The sequence below is a fragment of the Macrobrachium nipponense genome, chromosome 19, assembly GCF_015104395.2.
Source record: "Macrobrachium nipponense isolate FS-2020 chromosome 19, ASM1510439v2, whole genome shotgun sequence".
Lineage (NCBI taxonomy): Eukaryota > Metazoa > Arthropoda > Malacostraca > Decapoda > Palaemonidae > Macrobrachium > Macrobrachium nipponense.
Genome location: NC_061088.1, coordinates 52,713,255 through 52,737,543, shown reverse-complemented (window position 1 = coordinate 52,737,543; position 24,289 = coordinate 52,713,255). Strand labels below are relative to the sequence as shown.

At 35.5% G+C, this 24,289-nt stretch overlaps 1 protein-coding gene across 3 annotated transcripts in view; it reads right to left on the bottom strand.

Moving 5' to 3' along the window:
* Nucleotides 1-24,289, bottom strand: part of LOC135216961 (golgin subfamily A member 4-like) — a 275,501-nt gene that overhangs the window by 133,039 nt on the left and 118,173 nt on the right. For all 3 annotated transcript variants that reach the window (XM_064252500.1, XM_064252489.1, XM_064252492.1), the window contains exons 12-13: nucleotides 21,494-21,657; nucleotides 15,226-15,408 (exon numbers count right to left, since the gene is read on the bottom strand). In XM_064252500.1, coding sequence (XP_064108570.1) covers nucleotides 15,226-15,408; nucleotides 21,494-21,657 — 347 coding nt within the window. The remainder of the gene's footprint in view (nucleotides 1-15,225; nucleotides 15,409-21,493; nucleotides 21,658-24,289) is intronic.

Below are 24,289 nucleotides of genomic sequence, written 5' to 3'. Positions count from 1 at the left end.
CGGAACCCCCGTCGTAACCCGGGGACTGCCTGTAATTTGTAACATAACTACAGTAATTTTTTACTATCGTACGATAGTTGAAGTACAAGAAAAAAGGCTGTTGTTTTCAAATTCAGTTGTTCATGGCAAATCAGCTGTTTCTTGCTGTATGCATTTTCAAAACAAGTAAAGGCGGCCCACGGTTAGGGACAGGGGTTCTGTTCCTGGCCGCCGACGCTAAGCGATTTTAAAGTCTATGGGCACCGCACACCTTCTTTTGGAATACTAGACCAGTTAACAGTGCCCTAGACCAGTCAAATGGCGCCGTAATCCCGCAATGGCACAATTAGTAAAATTATATTTATGCAGTATAGTACTAAAGAATTTACTGTATAGTACATTATAGTATTATAAATACTACTGTAAAGTGAAAAAAGCCTAGCTTTAATTCTTTGGGTGTCTAGAGTATGTAAAGATATAATAAGGTTTTATACAGTGTACAGGTAGCTGTAGTGTTCAAGTTACGATAATCCAATTTTATGAGAGACCAAGTTAAAATAGCCTAACTTTATCCCATCTTCTAGTTACAAAAGTTGAAAAACAACAAAAGAGAATGATGAAAATATGGTTTTATCATTACGCCCAAACGAGAAAAAACTTTTTTTTCCAAGTAATACAACCGAATTGGATAACACCATCCGTTTGCTTGTATTTCAATCATCGTACTATAGTACACTATTACCGTAGTTGTTATAAATGATGTTATGTAAAATAGGACTGAGATATCTTAATGTAATAACTTTATTCAATTTTGTTCAAAGATCAATAATCAAAGATCAACAGGGAAATAACTGTTCAATTTAAACCTAGTTATAGCTGAAGCCAAGAAAACTGTTCAAGCAGCTAATGACCAATATCGTGCATCGGCAACAAGGACAAAACTCCAGTAAACATATGCCATCAAACACAAGCGTAGATAAAATTGAGATAAAATCATTTCAATCAAAACTACTGTGCTTGAAAGAACACATTTTACTGTTGGTTTCATGCCGATAAAAGATAAATAATGTAAACTTCGTATTACTATAATGATATAAAGGAAAATTGCGAACGGATCCACATATTGTTCTACTCAATAAACATGCCACCAACATAATATTTTAACAACAAAAATTAGTTCAAAATCACGAGACATATTAAAGATATATTTCCACCTAAAAACACGTCGTACAAGGAAAAATAACCTTCTCACATAAGTCAAGTATCTAGATATTCATTTATGCTTACTAGAAGCAAGAAAATTTGCTCAGAATTGCCTTAAATATAGTGAAACAAACTCGTAGTATTTTTTAATACAATAATATGAGAATACATACAATATTATTGGATACAGTGAAGTATGTATAGCTTTTTAAAAGATTTATGGAAAAGATGCATATTTACTTTTTATTCTGTGCATATCTTAATTTTTGTCACTATGCCATCTACGTAGCAGTGGCATCTCAAGCTCGTACCTCAATTTTTTGCTCGCGTACCAAAGCAAAAAATCGACCAAGTTGCAGAGTTATATTTTGTACTTCTATCCCATGGAAAAACAAACAAATTGCAGCGTTGGAAAATCAAATGTATATGCGAGTTTTTTCTTTTGAAGTCAATTTATGCAACAATTGTAAATTTAATGCTATAAAAACATGATTCAATGATATAAATTAAAATTTTATTATTCGGGCGCGACTGAACAACCTATTGTCTTCATCATGTGAAGGGCTGTTTCAATGACTTCAAATGGACATGCGTACTGCCACTTTATCATATTTGTGGAGAGAGAGAGAGAGAGAGAGAGAGAGAGAGAGAGAGAGAGAGAGAGAGAGAGAGAGAGAGAGAGAGAGAGAGAGAGAGAGAGAGAGAGAGACTATAATACATTTTTCATACATATTTTAAACTTCCAAGCATGAAAACTTATAACTTAACGCTGAAGTTTCATTAACAAAATGAATTATAATTAGTTCCCAAATTAATAAAGTATAACCACATGAAATCTTTGTAAATGCATTTTTTGGAACAGCAGCGGACAAGAACGAACATGAAAAAACATCCTCTGATAAAGAGGAGGGCAGTACAAAAGCTGCCTTAATTTGTATCATATTTATGTACAAAAATAAAATACCCTATATACGTAATATATTTTCATACACATTTTAAACATAAAAGCATGAACATTTATAAAATCGACACATTGATAGCTAAATATGATATTGTTATAATACAATAAAGTTTCATACATACTTACCTGGCAGATATATACATAGCTAAGACTCCGTCGTCCCCGACAGAAATTCAAATTTCGCGGCACACGCTGCAGGTAGGTCAGGTGATCTACCGTCCTGGCCTGGGTGGCAGGATTAGGAACCATTCCCGTTTTCTATTCATATTTTCTCTCTTCCACCTGTCTCCTGCGGGGAGGCTGGGTGGGCCATTAATCGTATATATCTGCCAGGTAAGTATGTATGAAACTTTATTGTATTATAACAATATCATTTTCATACAATCAACTTACCTGTCAGATATATACATAGCTGATTGACACCCTTTGGTGGAGGGTAAGAGACAGCTAAACAACATATGTTGTAGGTATAAATAAACCTTGGTTCCTATCTGATAGGTGGTAGACTTCGTGGCTGTTGCCCGGTAGTCTGCATCACCTCAAGACTTTAGCGAGATATGTGATCTATGGCTAAGAGTTCTTGTGGGTCTGCCAATGGGGTATGAACCGCTTACTCGGCAGAGCCTGAAAGGACTTTGTCAATGGGTACTGGACCACTTCTATGACAATACACCTTATGAAGGAGCGCAACACCGATCCCGTCACCTGATCCTAAACAGGGTTGGGTTCGCGCTCAAATTGAAAAGAGTTATCCCCACACTCATTTCAAAAACCCCAATAATTTCACTAAGTTAAATAACTTTAACTCAAAGTTAAGGATCAGTGTCGGCTCCTTATCAGAGTAACGTATCCGCAGAAACGTATAAACCAAAAGAGAAGGATCTCTCGTAGGTTAACTTGACATCCTTTGTGTAATGAGAAGTCAATACAGAGTTGCCTCTACCGTACAACACAGCTAATATGTCTTATATGACATATTGTTATGTAAGGAACAAGAATTTGCAAAAGCGCGCACTTCCTGCGCTTTTTAATTCTCAGCTGTTGAAGGAATCAAGTCACTTATGAAGTGCTTAGGAGATCTCCATGTTTCAAAGAAGACCAGGGCTTTCTTGAAATGGATCTCTCCCGTCTGAAGCCTGAAGCCTGGCAGGAACCTCGCGCCTGGCTGGTGCTTCGCTCTTGGTTGGAGCCTAGTGCTTGTCTGGTACCTTTCGCTTGACTGGCGCCTCGCATCTGGTACACGCCTCGCGCCTTAGCTGGAGATTTGCGCCTAGAGCCTGGCTTGAGCCTGGCTGGCGCCTCGCGCCAGGTTGGCGCTTTGTGCCTGCCTGGCGCCTCGCGCCTGCCTGGCGTCTTGCGCCTGCCTGGAGCTTCGCGCCTGGCCTGGTGCCTCGCTCCTGCCGCCTGCAGCTGCTCGCGCCTGCCTGGTGCCTCGCGCCTGGTTGGCTCCTCCCCACTTGCCAGAGCTTCGAGCTTGGTAGAGTCTCAAGGATGTCTGGCAATGTCCACATCGGACACTCTTATCTGTCCTATATGTTCGCATCTAGCGCATCTGTGTCAGGTTGTAGGCCCGGTCTTTCTCCTCATCAGACAATGACAGTGTTCTTGGGGCTGTCTGCCTCTGGCGTTTTTTACGCCTGTTTTAGCATAAGGCTCCTGGTTGGCGCTACATTGTCCCAAAGTCCTGAACATCCACAATAGTAAATCACATGACTGGAGAAGGGTGGAAGAAATTCTTCCACTTTGAGCTTTGGCCTCTCCGGCAAGGGGAGGTGATTGTAGTCAGCTACATCCAGTATACGATAGGATATCTAACAGTATGAGAGATAAGAGTCTTCCTCCGAGGAGGATCCTTCTTGAGTACTTCCCTTGCTCACGAGATCTCTTCTTACCTGTTGAAGGGGCTTCTCGTTGCAGAATCTTCCCTATCCTTGTCCGAAGGAAGGGAAGAAGCTTGGAAGTCGAAGGAGACTCCGAGCTGAAATTGGGAGTACTCCTGATTTCTAGCTCTTTATTGTATCCCTCTGAACACCTTCTGGGAAGCATTTCGAGCCGTCATCGCATTCCAAAGACTCTGTAGGCAAACGTTTTAACCATTCTGCTGTAGATGAAAACGTAAGTACCCTGCCTGGACAACGAAACCTTTATCTGAAAACATTGAATCAGGAATAAGGGGTTTTAGTTCTTTTTCCAGACATACTATGCTGGCAAGAACCCATTGCCTAATCTCCATAGAATCTGATGCGAGATTCCAATGCTCAAAAAATTCACTTGTCTTCTTGATCGTTTAGGACCAAGAGAAACAAAGAATTCCCTCATAAAAATTTCTCAAAGAAGTTTGATAAGGAGCAGTTCCATCTTGTCGGAACATAGAATCTGTGGCCACAAAAAAGATCCCGTTAGAAGTACATGATATCTTACTCTTGTCATATTGAGGTATCGTATAAGATCCGAAGATCTTAATCCTCTGTTATCTCCAATCCCTTTATAGAGACAGAGTATAGCCTTTTACTGCATTCTTTGATAGCAGATATATACAAAGGTGATTCTTCCCTCTGAAAGGGAAGAAAAAACCGCTATGTGGTTCACAGAGGTATCGGAAGAGGACAGTTTCCTCATTCCCTCTAGCACGATCTGCAGCAATTCTATATCTTGTCCATAACTATTGTCATTTACCTTGAAAAATCCTCTCATTCATGTCCACTTCTGGTCAGTCTGCACGCAGACAGACTCAGAGTGGAGAGGTTGTTAAGGTCCATTTATAATAGATGCTGATAGAATATTCAGACTGTCTTGGAAAAGACTTCCAAAACATGCTGTGAGAAGAACGTGACCTCTGTGAATCCAACCTCTCTAAGGCCAAAATGAGGCATAAAGTATTATCTTTTCTTTCTTTGACGCCCTTTATCTTAAATTCTGCAAATAATTTATATTTAGGGGAAAAAAGACTAAAGTTTATTCCCCTTTCTAAAAAGAAATAAAGATGGCGTATATTGCTACCTCTCTTGGTTCGAGGAAAAGGAAGCAGTCTATAGGAAGCCTGTTCGTCTTCTACCTTACTAAGAGATCTATGAAGAAGGCTTTCCGCAGGTTCTCACAACTCTTTCCAAAAAATGTTAAACATGTTAACAGTTATTATCGTCGATCGAGAAGGTTCTCTTTGTTAACGCAAACAGGAGCGAAAAAAAGAGATTCTCGATGCTCTTTGCGATATGAGAGAGACGTGGAATTGGCCTAAGTGATTAAATGGGTAACGAAATCAGGAACGAATCTTGCCGTTACCGAGCCTGGTGTCCGAGAGGCTACTGGACTCTTAGGTTAATAACTCGCTAAAACAAGAAAATCTTGGATGGTGCTCTTGGCTCACTGCGCCAGGCTGGCGCTCAGCGCCAGGCGCCAGGTTGGCGCTTCTAGCGCCATATGCCAGGCTGGCGCAACTTGCGCCAGGCTGGCGCTTCCTTCTAATTCTTTTTAGGTTATGTGCCAGAACACCTGTGCCTTTATGGTACCCGACATCCTTTCACATGTTAATTCTGTTCTTAGTAGGAAAAAACTTAATTTACGTAGTATAGTCCATTCAGGGAAACAAGTTCTGCCACAAAGAGAATGTTTCCCATCCGACTCATCCATCTTCTTCTGAGCAGGTACTCTAATAAGCTATGCTTTCGTAAGCCTGAGAGCATTATATAATATAATGTTCTGCTGCGATAGAATCCTTTAATAATGTTACCAACGGTAAACAACATTGAAAGGTTGTACTATCTCTCATATTGAAAGCTTCTTAGCAAAAGGCATACAATATTTTATTTATGTTAGCTTAACTATCCCCTCAATCCGAGGTTAAGACCGCGATTGTAGGGGAGAGATACGGCTAGTTCTTCCATCTCCCTGCAAAAGATAGCCCAGAAGATCGATGGCGATGAAATCCAAAAATCAAGTCAGGAGGAACTGCAAACGTTGTTTACATTCCAAGCGACAGAGAAAATATGAATAGAAAACGGGAATGGTTCCTAATCCTGCCACCCAGGGCAGGACGGTAGATCACCTGACCTACCTGCAGCGTGTGCTGCGAAATTTGAATTTCTGTCGGGGACGACAGAGTCTTAGCTATGTATATATCTGACAGGTAAGTTGATTGTATGAAATTACTCTTTTTTTTAACTCGATATTTTCGGAAGAATGGCAGGTGGCAGCTCACAAGAATGAACATGAAAAAATATCCTCTTTGATAACTGGAGGGCAGTTTCAAAAGCTGCCTTTGTATCATACTTATGTGCAGAAATAAAAATACCCTATACGTGATACATTTTCATACACATTTTATACATAAAATGATGAACATTTATAAATCGACACTCCAAAGTTAAATTTGCACTTTTTGAACTTGATATTTTCAGAAGAGCGTCAAGCGGTGGCATAAACCAGCGTCATGGGCAAATACTTTACCCTAATACCTATGTAATAACTCTAAATAAATTTTTTAATACTATTTGCATAACCTTTATGGTCTGAACGGTGCTTGCGGCGCTGTTAACTGAAAATTGTACTGTAAAAATACCATAATTTTTCATTAACCCTTTAACGTCGATTGGACATATTAAACTTTGACGAAAATTGTCTGTCTGGTGCCAAACCGACGTACGAAACGTTGACGAAAAAAGAAGTTTTTAAAAAAATTAGCAGAAAAATAGTTATAGGCCTAACAGGGGAAAACTTTTGAATCACGCACCTTGGGGGATGCTGGTAGCTCACGGATCAAGGCATTGTTTTGTTTACAACCCAGGCAGGCAAGCGCGAATTTCTTTCTTCTCGCACTAAAGAGCATCAGCGACACATCTCAGAAATTATTTCGTCACTTTGACATAATTTTTGCACCATTTTATATTAGCCGTTACATAAAGTTTTATGTATAAAAATGTGCGCAATTTCATGTAGAATTCAACAAAAAACAACTCATGGTGGTAGCTTCTATCAGTTTTGAAATATTTTCATATAAATAACGATAAGTGAAAAAATTTCAACCTTCGGTCAACTTTGACTCTACCAAAATGGCTGAAAAACGCAATTGTAAGCTAACACTCTTATATTCTAGTAATATTCAATCATTTACCTTTATTTTGCAACAAATTGGAAGTCTCTAGCACAATATTTTGATTTATGGTGAATTTATATAAAAAAAAACATTTTCCTTACATCCGCGCGGTAACACTTCCAAAAAAAATCAGACATTTTTTCTTCTGATTGTCGTAATGTTTGCACCATTTTAAATTAGCCGTTACATAAAATTTTATATATGAAAATGTGCATAATTTCATGTAGAATAGAACTAAAAACAACCCATGGTTGTAGCTTTTATCAGTTTTGAAATATTTTCATATAAATAAGTGCCAAAATTTATACCTTCGGTCAATTTTGACTCGACCGAAATGGTAAAAAATGCAATTGTAAGCTAAAACTATTACATTCTAGTAATATTCAATCATTTACCTTTATTTTGCAACAAATTGGAAGTCTCTAGCACAATATTTAAATTTATGGTGAATTTATGAATTAAACTTTTTCCTTACGTCCACGTGGTAACTCTTAACGAAACGATCATAAATTTTTTCATCCCGTTGTCATAATGTTTGCACCATTTTAAATTAGCTGTTACATGAAGTTTTGTATATGAAAATGTGCACAATTTCATGTAGAATACAACAAAAACAACCCATGGTTGTAGCTTTTATCAGTTTTGAAATATTTTCATATAAATAACGATATAGAAAAAATTTAACTAGACCGAAATGGACGAAAACTGCAATTGTAAGCTACAACACTTACAGTCTAGTAATATTCAATCAATTACCTTCAATTTGCAACAAACGGGAAGTCTCTAGCACATTATTTCGATTTATGGTGATTTTTTTTTCTTTCTTTCTTTCTTTTACGTCCACGGGTTACAAATTCATGCATCATTTTGTGATAATATTTTCTCTGTGTGGCCTTGATCATTTTACAATGTGTTGTATACCCAAATCATTGCAATTTAGTGTACAATACAACGAAAAAAATTTAACTCATTAGCTTTGACCGTTTTGCTCACACCGCAATTTGTATGCAATTATATATGAAATTTTTTTTTGCGCTGTCATATATCCCAATATTTATAAATGATAATGATATTTTTTAAATGTCTGATGGTTGCATACTAAACTTCAGGCAATGACAAAAAAAAGGAGCCAAAAATGAACTCTTAATCTTGAAAATTAAGCGTGCTGTGATTTTTTTTAAAAACATTTTTTCCGCTTTGGCACTCACTCGCGAACGCCGCCGGCATACAGGAGAGGATTTTTAAAATGCCGCTTCGGAGTTTAAGGGTTAATATTTTTAATGAGCCGTAAAACCGATTCGACGCTAAGCGATTGCACCGCTAACCGCGGGTCGCCTGTATTACAGAGAATGTTCACAAATTACAGTGAAAATCACATAAATAACACACACAACACAGATGTGTACGGAAGTCGGTGACCACGTGAACTAAACAAGTGAAGCAGGCTTATAGCGCTCCTAAGCGCTTGGCCATCTAGCATTTGTAAGAGTGCTCATATCTCAATGGAAAATTTTGTTCGGAGGCTGGCTCGTATCTCAGAATGCTCGTATGTTGAGGTATTACTGTACCTCTATTATTAGACGTTTGCAAGTGGATATCTATCAGCGTAACAACATAGCCGAGGCAATAGCCATTTCATCAACTGTAATAGCAATGATATTCCTCCATTCTCCACTAAAAAATTTCAGTTTTTAAAATTGTGGATGAAGCGATTATTGTAAACATGTATTGACATAAAAAAACAAATTGAGAAACCGCTGATTGCTGACATCATTTACCATAACTATCGGGGTTTATTAAGAGCTCCACTATGTGGCTTCCATAAGTAAAATTAAAATAATTTTTATTCATCCCTCATGCAGTGGAGATCTCAAGAAAGAATACTAGTAAATTAAAGCTGCTGGTTATAGACGAGGCCGAATAAAACCAATAACAGCCAAGCAGAAGTGATGTTCGGAATTGGAGAAATCACACCTAATGCTTATGCATTGAAGTAATATGTGCATTTTTTCAACCAAACTTTGTTAATTTACGATAAAAAGTATCTGCAAATTATCTCTTCTAACAAATAATGGCAATGAAGATATTGGTAATACTACTCAGATCAACCTAGTTTGAGAATGTAACCAATGTCCAATGCACACGATGATGTTTATATTCTCTAATACGGTAAAAATATGATAATAGTAATACTCTACGGAATTGGATACAGCAAGCAAAACAACCTTTATTCAAGTCATCATTATTATAGATATAGTTAATTTTTGCTAACATATTAACTTTTCTCCAAGAAAAACTTTTGGTTTTGTAATTTAGAAGTTGTTCTATACTAAAGATATGAGATAAATTCATGAAAATTTTCCATGATTTTTTTACCTCATCTTATCTAAAGGTAGTTTACATATGGAAATACTAAACAGTATTATTATTATTGTAAATGCAACTTGTTGATAGCAGCTGGAGAATAGTGTGTCTATTATAATTAATTTATATAATAAAGTACTAGTTTAAACCAAAAACAGTCCCTTTCAACAGTAATTAAGCAGACTTGGGAAATCTGCTCTTAATTGAGGAATAAAAATTGGATAGTTATGTTTAAAACACGCCAACAAGATGCAGTGTAACTGAGGCTGACATGGTAGTAAAATATCTTTGGTAATGCATGCAGAGAAGCAAAGTATATTATAGGCAGAACCCATATATGTAAGAATTATTTAATACAAAGTAGACTACTGAAACCTTCAAGTCACAAAGAAATGAAAATCGAATACAGTACAGTTAAAAAAATTGAGTTTGCAAAAAAAAAATAATAATAATAATTAGAAGTAATGAAAATAAAGACACTGCAATGCAGCTCAGGCTGAAGGCACACTGAAAAAAAACCTTCAATACAAAGTTTAAAGTGTACCTCACAAGGCACACTGTTGATATAGCAAAGTCCAGCTAGCTTTGCAGCTAAGCACCACCCAAATATTATGCCACTACAATTCCTTGAAGCTCATTTGTTTGATATATATATATATATATATATCTATATATATATACCTATATATTATATACATCATATAATATATCAACCTCTTTCATTTCTTCTGGTAATGTTACCTTTTATAATGTCCTTAATTTTCTTGTTAAACGTGGACTGAATGTCAGAAATGGACGGAGCTACAGAAATCTTGGTGTAAGTATTAGCATCGCTGAGCAATCTAACTGCCTTAATAAGGTAATCTGTCCTACTCAAAAAGTTATGTTACCCCAAGTTTTTTATCGACAGATGTCTCTCTAGAGCCAGAAGTGTTTTATAATCCAAGGGAACGCTGTTCGACTGCTAATTTTAAATGCCTTCCCCTTCCTTATAATCATGACCTGAAAAAAGTTTCCAATAGTCTTAGAAAAGAAAGACATGGGTATAGCGTAGTTTTTCAATACCCTAATACTCTTAAAAAGAAAATTATCAAAAACAGTTGCAGAAAACCAAACACCGATGTTGGAGTCTATGCTATAGGATGTAAAAATTGTGACAAATGCTATATTGGTGAAAGCGGTCGTTCCCTGGACCAGAGGAAACGTGAACATGTTGCAGCTTGCCGTTTGGGCAACGTTTACAGCGCCATTGCCAAGCATACATGGGATTCCGATCATGCCATCGACTTCAAGGGAGGAAAAGTTATTTATAAGAGTGCGGATAGGACCACTAGGAGAATTGTGGAAGGAGCTCTCATCACTTTGAATGACACCTTTGAGGGGAATACTGGCATACAGAACAATTTACTTTTGAGTGAAGAAATTTGCAAAAGGGCCAGAATAAAGAACTTCAGAAATGTGTACAGCCTCCTTCAATCTGATAATGTAAATAACCATCCTTCGCCCGTTACAGACTAATCTACAAACTACCTTTTTGGTTAACGACCGTCAAGATGTCATTCAGGAAGAAGACCGGCGCTTTGTCCCGCCTCGTAGATCACAGCGAATTATGGAAAGGCAAACGACCCAATGACTTGTTCGAAATTTTTAACCTTGTTAATGTTCTTTGTCTGTTTGTTTATGTTTATTTGGAATTCTTCACCAATACCTTGTCTCATTTGCTTAGTGATCAAGTCCACAGGAGGATGGACAAAAGCTTTAAGCTTTGTATAAACATATTATATCTAGATAAACAAGGATATTACTGTGGATCCCTCTATTGATATATATATATATATATATATATATATATATATATATAATATATATATATATATATATATATATATATATATATATATATTATATATATGCCGATGTATGATCAATGATCATAGTCATTGGCAGATGAACATTATATATACAGTGGTCCCCCGTATTCGCGGGGGATGCATACCAGACCCTCCCGTGAATAGTTAGAACCCGCAATTGTTTGGAACCCCTAAAAAAATGCAAAAAACAGCCTATTTTGTTAGTTAAAACTCAAGAAAAACACACTAAAAATTTTCATACTTGGTTTTTTTAATAGTTTTATCACAAAAAGTGCATTTTATGATGACATTGATAAAAAAAATAACAGGAATTTGTGGATATTTCTCATAGAAAAATACCACGAATGTGCGCATTTTTCGCGATTAATGCAGGGAAACGTTCCAGAGAGAAATTCGCGAATGTGAGAGTCCGCGAATCCACAGAACGCGAATACGGGGGGTCCGCTGTATGTATATGTATGTATGATAAAATATCATAATGGAGAAATGTCCAGAAGTTAGAATAAATAATTAAAATAGTATTATACAAATGGTCATGCGCAAAAAATAAAAACAAAAAATAAGTACAGTATAAAAGTACAGATGAGGCTGCTACAGAATGGGAACAAAACTGATAAAATAAAAAAATGTTAGCTTGTGCTAATTAACAAACCTTTTATAAGACATAAATTAAATTTAGTTCATAAAAAATATTCCGTATATTACTCACTATCATGCGACTTTTGAAGACTTAATTTTGGAGCTAATTTTAAGGGGGTTGCATCATACACGAAATATAAAATTAGCTTATGTAATAATCACATACTAGAATCATTTGATAAAATACAAACTTAATGAATAGGAATCTTTTCCACGGAACTTTTAAAAAGTTATGCTTTACTTCATGCATCCAATAATATTATATGTATTTTCATATTATTATTGTTGTATTATAAAATACAAAAATAGCAATCAATGTTTTGGTTTGGAAATCAACTTAGGACGATTGTGAGGTAAGTTTATTTTGCTGTATTGAAGTCAAATCAGAGATATTATTTTGTTTCTTGATAGCATAAATAAATCTCAAGATACTCTACTGATATGGGACAAGTTTATTTTAAGTTATACAAAGTGTTTTCAAGTCAAAATATCACTTGAATTCATATCGTCGTAAATGAAATAGTTATTTTTTTCGTTAATAGATGGTGCTGAGGGCATGATTATTGTGTAAAAAAATCAACAGATTGCATCTGATATTTTCACTTGATTTCATCAGAATACTACAAGCTTTACATATTTATCTTTTATTGGAGTGAACACAGTAAAATGTGTTCTTTCATGCCAAATAGTTTTGATTAAAACACATTTTTCTCAAATTTTGTTTACAGTCGAGTTTGATGGTGCTATGCCGAAGTTTTTATGTTGCCGATGTATGATCAATGATCATAGTCATTGTCAGATGAACATTCTTTCCTCAGCTTCAGCTAAAACTAGCAGCTTAAATTTAGCAGTACAGTAGTACCTCGAGATACAAAAGGCTCTACTTACGAAAAACTCGAGATACGAAAGCCAATGCGAAAAATTTTACTGCTCTACATACGAAAAGTTTTCAAGATACGAAAGGTTGTTGCTGTAAAGTCCCGAGATTCGCCCGGACCACCGAGAACAATTTTAAAACTCCCGCGCCGCCAACTGAGTAAACTTGCCACCATCCTCCCGCTCTCCCATTGGTTCCTGATGCTAGTCACCCCATAAGGTCCTGCTCTCCTATTGGTCAGCATCTACCCCTTGTGCTTTAAGTATTTTATTGGTAAAAGGATGCTGTAAATTGAAAACTTATTCATGCAATACATTAATAAAAAAAAAAAAAACATTAGGTAAAGATAGAATAAAGAATAGAAATGAATGGTTATTATACTGTTTGGTAGTTTCAGTAGTTGAAGAGAGAGAATGAAAATTTATGGCTTACTGTGTAAAGTGATTGCTTGTCGATCGTTCGATACTCTCAAGTGCTGGATGTAAACAGATGTTTGGAAGCTTTTTTTTTTTTTTTGTTTATTATAGTTAATGGTTATTTAATAATTATTTGAAATGAGTACATGCAATACATTTAATAAAAAAAATTGTGAATTAGATATCATAAAATATAAAATAAATCAGACTGCCAACAAATACGTATTTTTTTAGAATTCTTCTTCTGTTTTATTATTACGTTACGTATACGTATGTTTCATTATAGCTGTCAGTAACTCAGTATCTCCATTAGGTAAAGATAGAATAAAGAATAGAAATGAATGGTTATTACAGTGGACCCCCCGTATTCGCGGATTTCTCTCGGGAACGTTTCCTTACATTATTCGCGGAAAATTCGCGGTATTTTTCTATGAGAAATATCCACAAATTCCTGGTTTTTGTTATCAATTTCATCATAAAATGCACTTTTTGTGATAAAAACTATTAAAAAAAACCCAAGTATGAAAATTTTTGTTAAGTGGTTTTTGCTTAAGTTTTAACTAACAAAATAGGCTGTTTTTAGCCTTTTTATAGGGGTTCCAAACATTCGCGGATTCTAACTATTCACGGGGGGGTCTGGTACGCATCCTCCGCGAATACGGGGGGACCACTGTATACTGTTTGGTAGTTTCATTAGTTGAAGAGAGATACTAATGACAATTTATGGCTTACTGTGTGCTAGGAAAAATGATTGCTTGGCGCTCGTTCGATACTCGTAAGACGGGTAAGAAATGAATGTAAACAATCGATTGGAAGGTCTGTTTTTTGTTTGTTTGTGTATTATAGTTAATGATTAATTAATAATTCTTTGAAATGAGTACATACTGATTATTTATACATTTTATTGGCATATTCTAAGCTTTTAGCTCTTAGATTTAGATGTCAGAATCATAGACTAGGCTACAGTAGCAACCACTAACATAGGCTAGGCTTATTGCTAAGGGACATATGCTAAAGTTCTAATATATGCAGTAAAAAATGGGGTTTTTGAAACATTACATGCAGTTGAATATTACTCAAGTATGTACAGTATTTTGCCTTTTTGGAGTCATATTTCTTCCGTCGGATCGGCGCTGTAACCCTAGAACATGTGTTTTAGGCCTGGAAATATAATTTACTGGAGTGTTTTTGGAGGGCTTGGAATGGATTAGCCATTTTACATGTAAAATGTGTTCCAAGATATGAAAAACTCATGATACGAAGACCGCCTCGGAACAGATTAATTTCGTATCTCGAGGTACCACTGTATAAGCCATTGCCGATCTTTTTTCCATAGAGAATAAGGATATAGTGACGTAAAAATATATCAGTCCTATTCTCTTCCAACGTCATTTGTAACATAACTACGGTGATTTTTTACTATCATACGATGGTTGAAATGCAAGCAAGCCGCTGTAGTTATCGGATTCGGTTCATAACAAATCAGCTGTTTCTGGCTGTATGCATTTACACAACAAGTATAACATTACTGACGATACTTTTAGCTTTCTCTTTTACTCTTTTTAACTTAACTAGAAGATAGGATAGATAAACAGGAGGAAAAGAGGTTAGCCAATTGTAATTTGGTCTCAAAAATTGGACTCACATGTTACATGAGATACATGATCAAATCATTGTTTTAAGGTGAAAATTTGGGGTTAGCATGATATGCAAGATCGGGTGTTACATGAGTATATACGGTAACTGCAAATAAGAACACCAACAGAATAAAAAATGAGAATCATAATACTAGGGACTCCCACAACCATAAAAATCATACGTACCAGGAGCTTTTCCTCATGAGCAGTTAGTTCCTCTATCTTGAAAGAAGCTTGCTTGAGATTCTCCAAGGTCTGATTATTCTGTTCCAAAAGCTGACTATGGTCTTTTTGAAGAATTGTGTATATATTATTAGATTCCTCAAGTCTCCTTGTTATGCTCTTGTTTTCGGAAGTGAGTGATTCAACCTGTACATTATACAAAATAATACTTTAAATAAAGCAAAAATTACAAATACAGACACTACCCTACACACGAACAAGTTAAGTTCTAAACGGCCATTCGTATTTTGAATTGTTTGTAAGTTGGTTACTGTACTCTTCATGCCTAATCAATTTTAATTTATGATAACATTTTATCCTAACTTGAATGTTCATAAGTAGGGTAGTGTCTGTATGCCATTACAGCACTGTTGACTGGTTCCAGCAAGTAAGGCTCTCATTCCACCAATATTCATGTAAACTTAAGACTACTCTTGTGACAACCAGAACCCAGCTAACTGGGAAGATCAAACTTACAGAGACTTAGAATAGTGGGGACTGATTTTGCATCTACATACTGGGAGATGTTGTCTGTGTTTATAAAGGATTGTGCTAAAATGTGAGTGCTACATCTACAGTTACACAAATTTCTATGGTTATACCTTACTAACACTTGAAAGATTGAAGACGACGTTTCACTACAATATTGCACTGAACTATTTAGGTGTCAGCACTAGATGTATTGACTAAATATACTTTACAATGAACATGTCAAGCTCAATGTTGGAGTGTTAATGAAGCATCATAAATCACGTTGATAGAACTACTGTCAGTACAATAGGAAGCAGAACCTTTTGAAATGGAACAATCCACTCCATTTCTGACATTTCTAATACAAGGTATGATATGAAAAGAAGAAACTATGCAATAATGCTAAATGTATTTAACTTTTTTATACTGTAGAGATATGTGTTGTATTAGTAAAACAATATTAATTCAACAAAATAAGATTTTTAAAGGAGGAGGAGGAGTTTCACCTGTGGGAAATACATTATGATATCCATTTGACTTGCTTAGCTTTCAATTTCTTGAAAAAGACAGAGAGCAAAAGGAAAGGAAGGTACAATGATTTTGGTGATAACAGGAGCTGGTCAAGATGGCACAAAAGAGGAAGGTACAGGTGACCTGTCTTAACCCATCTCAGTGACAATGCATCAGTTTCCTTTTGCCCATGTAACTAAATGGGTAGCTTAAGGTGGGCCATATACATTAAGACTGCAGGTTTGTTAGTTATGAAATATACAAATTGATTTGAATTTTGTCATTTTCTCATACAATGTCTTAATGTATGGCAGACTTACTCTTGGAGGGAAGATAGCGAAAACCTCAGAACCAACTGGTGGTTCAACACACCTGGGCTTACTTCCTGGCTAAAGTAGAACATAGGAAGGAGCCATGCCTCTGATCTGTTCAGTAAAAGGTTACTAAGTTAAGAGACAATGTGAACTCCTGTTACATTGTGTCTTGTAGGAAAATAAAGAACCTGTAATGGTCGGAGACAGCATAATTTGCAGGTTAACCACAATCCTAGTTTGTTGTCATTTCCTCTCTCCACTTGTAAGATAGAAAAAAGGGACTTGCTTCCACATATGTATATATGTATATATATGTATATGTGTATATATATATGTATATGTGCGTATATATATATATATATATATATATATAGTTGGTATTGTGTAGGAACACTAAAAACCACCAATGGAATGGGGCTCTCTTGCCTGTATCTGACCAGTTCCAGTGCAAGATGGATTAATTCTCTCCACTGCCTGTCAGTAGAGAAAAAGAAATAGCAAGGAAGACAACCAGTCATCTCATTCACTCTCACTTTCAAAACCAACTTCTTAGCAAAAAATACAAACTGTCCCACTAGGGGCACTGGATGAGCTACACAGGTTGTTGAGTGGTCACCAACACTGGACCCCATTTTTTAGTTAAAGCTATATTATTATTATTGTTAATGTTAAGAAATTCACAATCTTATGAAGAACAATGTCATATAAATCCACAATTATATAGTAGAGTATAATATGTAAAACAAACAAATGACTTTCAAACACCCTCATCAGTGTTGACGTTAAAACGTTAAGTGAGAGGGTAGTTTCCTTATGAAGAGCATCTAAAAACGGGGCCGGGGCAAGAAGATAACAATTATCATCAGTGCACCAGCACCAACCTCCTTAATTTTCGAACTTGCGATGTTGCTCCTGCTGCAATGCATGGGTGCCATAGTCGGAAACCCACTGGGATGTCGGTTATCAGGAGAGAGAGGGAGGAAGAGGAAGCAGAGCATCAGGGTTCACAAGGTCAACATCAGTTTTGAAATTAAAATGTTTTAGGTACTGTTTGCCAATGAACTAATTGATAAAAGGGATCATCATTTGCAAATGATTTATCTTCAAAAGATATCCCCATGTTTATAGCAGCACCTTAAATTCATCTTCTCAGGTGAGAATTGTCACTTTTACAGCTATGAGCCACCAAAGGACCCTTAATCTTACATCCAGTCCCCTACCATTACAATCATGGCATGGAAGCTTGTAAAGACCACTGTTTCTCTTAGTATTATTATTGTTCTTGGCAAGAGCTTTTGCCAAAGTGTTTTTCTAGGTATAAACAATTTCTGTATACTTTTAATATTTATTTATATAACCAACTACTTCTGAGACTTCGCCAAAGGGCAATTATACTCATTTCTTGTTATTGTCTTCCTTATTAGCTTGACCAATATATTAACACAATCAGCTGGGCTAAAAGGAAGTTTTATATTGGTCAAGTTAATAGAGACATGAATAACAAAAATGAGAATAATTGCCCTTTGACGATGAAGTCTCAAAAGTAGGTGATTACTATATAAATAAATAACAAAAAGATAAACAAATTGTTTATACCTATAAAAACACTTTTGCAAAACCTATTACAAAGAACAATAATATTAATACCAAGAGAAACAACGGTCATTACAAGCTTCCATGCCATGATTGTAATGGTACGGAACTGGATGTAAGATTAAGGGAACACAGAAGGACCTATGATCTTCGTAAACAGGGGAGCACTTTGGTGGCTCATAGTTGTAATACAGACCACAGAATAAATTGGGATGGTGCGCAAACTACTTTTAAGAGTGACTATTCTCACATGAGATGATTAGTTGAAGGTGCTATAAACATGGGAATATCTTTTGAAAATAACAAGTCATTTACAAATAGAGACCTGTTTATCAACTGGTTCACTACCAAACAGTACCTAAAACATTTTCATTTCAAACTGACATTGACCATGTGAACCCGGAAGCTCTGCTTCCTCTTCCCCTATCTCTCCAAAGAACTGATGTTCCAGTGGATGTTTCCAACAATAGCACCCATGTAGTGCAAGCAGGAGCAACATCACAAGTTCGAAGATCAGGGAAGTTGGCACAACTGCCTGTTGAATTTGGAATGGAATAACGTAACAACACCAGAACCAGCATTTCGATGATGGGCTGTTATCTTCTTGCTTGGCCCAGCCACCCCCTTTTTAGATGCTCTTAACAAGGAAACACTTCATGTAACATTTCAATGTCAACACTGAAGAGGAATACCATTCAGGTGTTCGAAAGTCTCTGTTTTGCATAGTATTATGCTCTACTATATAATTTTAGATTTTTATGACTCATTATTGTTAATATTTGAAAATATTAATACAGATATACATGTACCATGAAAATTCTCTCATCTTAGTGAGAGAGAGAGAGAGAGAGAGAGAGAGAGAGAGAGAGAGAGAGAGAGAGAGAGAGAGAGAGAGATTGTGTTTATCGTTAAACTCACGAATGGTAATCTATTTGTCTTTATTAGCTATTGAAATAAAAAAAAATGTGTTTTGTTTTTTGTCTTCAAAGATGTATTACCTTTACTAGCAATTTTAAAACCCTATGAACACACACAAAGTGTGCATATGTGTTAATACCAATTGGTTAAACAGACTTTTCCTGTGAGAGAGAAGAGAGAGAGAGAGAGAGGAGAGAGATTGAGAGAGAGAGAGGAGAGAGACGAGAGAGGAGAGGAGAGCAGAGAGAGGATGTGAGCGAGAGAGAGAGAGAGAGAAAATTTTACAGCATTTCCTTTCACCACCAAGTTGGCAGCACTTTTTAAACCTAGCAAGATGGCAACAGTCCCACACACAAGTCTCTGGCAAAAAGATGGGGGGATCGATATGTACTCCTTTAAAATTTTACATAATTTACTAGTTTATAAAATAAAATCTTACTAATTCATTACAGTATTTTCTTTACTAAACTGACATTGTTGCTGTTTACATTAATATTTGAAAATAAGTAAATCATTTATTTATCATACAAAAACATACATGAGCAAGAGAGGGAGAAATTATTTTTATTATTTAATAATATGTATCATTTAATTTGATCAAACATAATACAGTATTAATCAATATTAATATTTGAAAATTAGTAAATCATTTTTTTATCATAATAATATATTTAGTCATAACAATAACATCAGAATACTACACTAATTAGGGGATATTTATTGACAGAAAAACCAGCAAATGAGTTCCCCCGCGAATAATTTATAGATAGGTTCCACAGAAAAATCTGTGAATAGGAGAGTCCGCGGATCTCAACAACGCAAATACATACAAATATTCATTGCATTAGGTAAATTACGAATTTACTGTAAATGAGCAAACAACAACATTTTTTTTTTGAGAGAGAGAGAGAGAGAGAGAGAGAGAGAGAGAGAGAGAGAGAGAGAGAGAGAGAGAGAGAGAGAGAGAGAGAGAGAGGAGCAAACACTAGATTCATTTCTGTACATAGTTTCAGCATGTTTATCATCCCCACTGGACAAGTGGCTCCGTGCTCAACTATCAATCTGTTAGCCTGAGTTTGCCTCCCGCAGTTGATCTGTGAGGAATCAGAGGAATCTATTTCTTGTGATTAGAAATTCACTTCTCGATATAATGTGGTTCAAATCCCACAGTAAGCTGTAGGTCCCATTGTCTAGAAGCCAATTGGTTCCTTGCCACATTATATATATAATATATATATATATAATATTATATATATATATATATATATATATAGATATATATATATATATATATATTATTACACATGCATACATACATACACACACACACACACACACACATATATATATTATAATTTATATATATTATTATATATTAATATATATAATATTATATCTATATATATATATATATATATATCTATATATATTAAATTTTATTAATATATTATATATTTACTTCGGGCCAGCCCTAGGAGAGCCGTTAATCAGCTACGTGGCTTGGTAAAATTCTGATATACTCAACCTTTTTCAGCATGTTTGTGAGTGTGTTGATTGCTGTAATAATGTATACATTCAAGCATCTTCAAACTATTATAGTGTAAATGAGCACAGGATACTGTTCAGGTTTAGATTATAATACATAATACTTAAATGGATGACAAAATGGTAGTTCAGGATACATACATAGCATTTATGATGGCTTTCTCTAAAGCAACCTGTAAATTCAAATACCCAGTAACCCCTTGGCCTCATGAATGCTATTTATGAGTGATTTTACTGTATAAATAATAATAGTAGTCGTAATGATATTTGAGGAAATACAGGCAGTCCCAAATCACCAATTTTATGGCACTAGACAAGCACCATAAAACCGCATCGCCAATAACCGGGGACTGTCTGTACTGGACTAGTTTGACTAGGTACAAGAACTGGTCTATGGTGTCTATATAAACACTAGCCTACAAGATACCTCAATTTTGCATATAAGACCCCATTGTAGATTCTGACCCTAAAAACCTCATAACTTATTTAAGAAAAAAAAAAAAGTTATATGCCATCAATTGTTGTTCATTTACTGTATGCATTTATGGCCTACCAGACCATTTATTTTTCCCTGCATTTGTAACCTACAAAAGTCCTTTGTGGTTTTAAGTTAATGGCTGCCAAACTCCAAATAATATTCCACTATTCATCAAACCCATGAAATCGAAACCCACAAATCCAAGGGGCATCTGTATAACATTGAAACTGACAAATAAATCTTAGTACAATACAGTACAAAGTTACAAGACACACGCGATTGTGGCAGGATCAAGTGAAATAATCATAATTTCTATTTTTGAAGCCCTTTTACCACCCTCATTTGGTCTATCCCTACAAATAACATGTGGTGCATGTAAAATGTGTATTATCTGTTAACTCACCTTTGACTGTAGCTCGTTCTTCACATTTGTTATTTCTTTAAATTGGTTCTGAAGGACTTCATGTTGTTGCCGAAGAACAACTAATTGGTCTCTTGTTTCCTCAAGTATCTTGTCTATCACCACAGATGCTCTATTTCCCAAAGGTGTTTGCCTACCAGGGCTCCCTATTCAAAAACAGACAGAATTATGTAACACTAACTCACTTCATATTAATCTTACATTATACAGTAGTATACATTTTTTTTTATCCATAACTATTAAAAAGATTTTCTTTTTTGCAAAAAAAAAATTGTTACTGGTGAATTTCTTTGCAAAAATATTTTACAATAAATACTTCAATTGCTCTTTCTACATTTACTTTAAATTCTCTTAGCTAATTCAATATCACAAATTTTTATATCTAAAATACTGGTAATTTTTATAAGTGAAAGAATGTCCCAAATCTTTTAAGTAAGCTTTTTCTGCTTTTTTCTTTGGTATATAAACCATAGCCTTTCATATATGGAGTATCCATCCTAGATAGGCAATGGATTAGTTATGCACTGACTAACAAGGGTGGTACCAAGATGGGCAGAAGGGAAGCCACAGTCACCCAACTGCCACAACCCATTGTTCTTCTGATTGATTATCTAATTTATAATTGTATTCGACGGGCTACTGGGTCTTACAAGTTAAACTGTATTAAACTTTTTTTCATATACAATACATAGTTCAATGATAACCATATTTGAAAAAATAAATAAAAGTATAAAGCATTTAATATAAAGTTTAGCTTTCAATATAAAATTTAGCATAAAAGACATAAAATTGTACGTAACCGTGGTGACGTCACACCCAGCTGACTTGAGACTGAACGAGAGGAGAAGAGTTAAAATATTACCGGATACATGTAAAAGTAACAACAATTCACATAAAAAGGGAATTTCCAAATTAATTTAATGTAAGGATAAAATATGAAAATAAATGCAATACAGAAAAAAAGTCTTAATTGAGCCACTGTTCCGTGCGCTGAGAGAGACGGTCTAGTTGAACAATATTAACATAATAGTAAATACAAGAACAAAGCTTTTCACAATAAAATTTAGCATAAGCAATCAACAAAGCATTTGTCATTGCAGTGATACACAGCTATCTTGAGGTAGAGAGAAGGGGCATTTATATTTTTGAGGAATAATGAATGAATGATTTTAAGTTATTGTGTGTCATGGTATTCTTGAGGAGAGAAGAAACAGTAAAATCTTTACTATAATATGTACATAAAAGTCGTACCAATTCACATAAAAAATAAAATGTTATTTCACAATAGATTTAACATAATGAAAAACATGAAAACAATCAAATGCAGTACAGTAATAAAACATGTAAACAATCAAATACAGTACAGTGGAAAAAAATAAATAAATAAATAAATAATAATTGCTCGAGTCAGTGTTCTGTGCAATGAGTGAGAAGGATAAAGAGAGAGAGGAGAGGGAAGAATGGCTCTGCTTCTCACTGACTTATCAGCTGGGCTGGGATGTTTATTCGCCCATTTCTTTCACTTACACTCGATCTGCCCAAATCATTTATTTTTGTTATGGTAAAATACCTATCTAGTGACAATTGTTCTTACGACTTTTCGCTATTGTAAAAGTAACTCAGCTCTGTAATAAACAGACTGGTGCAGCTTTCAGCTACTCCATGCTTTCGATTGTTTGTTTAAACAGCTTCAGTGTGAAAAGTTATTTTATCTCTTTCCTTTTCTTGCATTCTTGACTCATTACAGGTGGTCCCTGGTAATGAGCTGCTTCGCTCTATGGCACTTCGGTTTTATGTTGGTTTTCGAAAATGTTAATAAAAAAAATAAGGTTTCTTATGGCGCCACATTCGGTTATCGACGCCATAAGCCACTGGTTCACTATGGTGCGCCATAGTGGTTATCAGGGGCGCCATAAAGCGTCACCATTAAGCAAATCATGAAAAGTCTAAGGGCGTAAAACATACCTATGGCACTGAGACACTTATGGTGCCAATAACCGCTTATTGGTGCCATAAGTATGTTTTACTCCCTTAATGCCGCCCGACCAGGAACGGAACCCCTGACAATAAACGGGGACTACCTGTATTTATTTGTTTGCAAAATCCTCATGTTTGTTATAAAAGTCTGCCATGCCAACAATAAGTTGATGTATTGTAACATAATTAATCTCTTTCGCGGACTTAAGATCCAAGTGTAAACTCGCTGATTACTCTCTCTCTCTCTCTCTCAGACACACACTATCGATTCCTTTGATTATCCTTGTAACTATTATTTGAATAAAATTGATTTTGTTATCAACCTTTGCATATTGCAACCAATATAGTTTCCTCAAAGGGTTCCCGTCTCTCCTCCCTCCATCCCCCAGCCGGCCGGACGCCATTTTCACCAAACAGTTCGTAAATCGTACACAGAAGAAATAAAATTTCGAAAATTATACTTCATATAACATACTGTTACATTACTTTACACTCTTAATTTAACTTTTGAACACATTAATAGAAAAAATGTGAAAAGGGAGACTTTTTGGGCTGGCTGGAATGAATTATCCTGACTCCCTTTATTTCTTATGGGGATATTTGTTTCATATTTTGAGCAAATTGTACTTCGAACAGCCTTCTGGAACACATTAAGTTCGAAGTCTGAGGTACTACTGTAATAGTAATGCTTACAAGTGAAACATGCCAAATTTTTTAAGTACCACATTTTTCCTGGATACAGTAATACCCAAATCTTACACGAGTTTACGTTCCAGAACCCCTGCATAAGTTGCGTAAGGG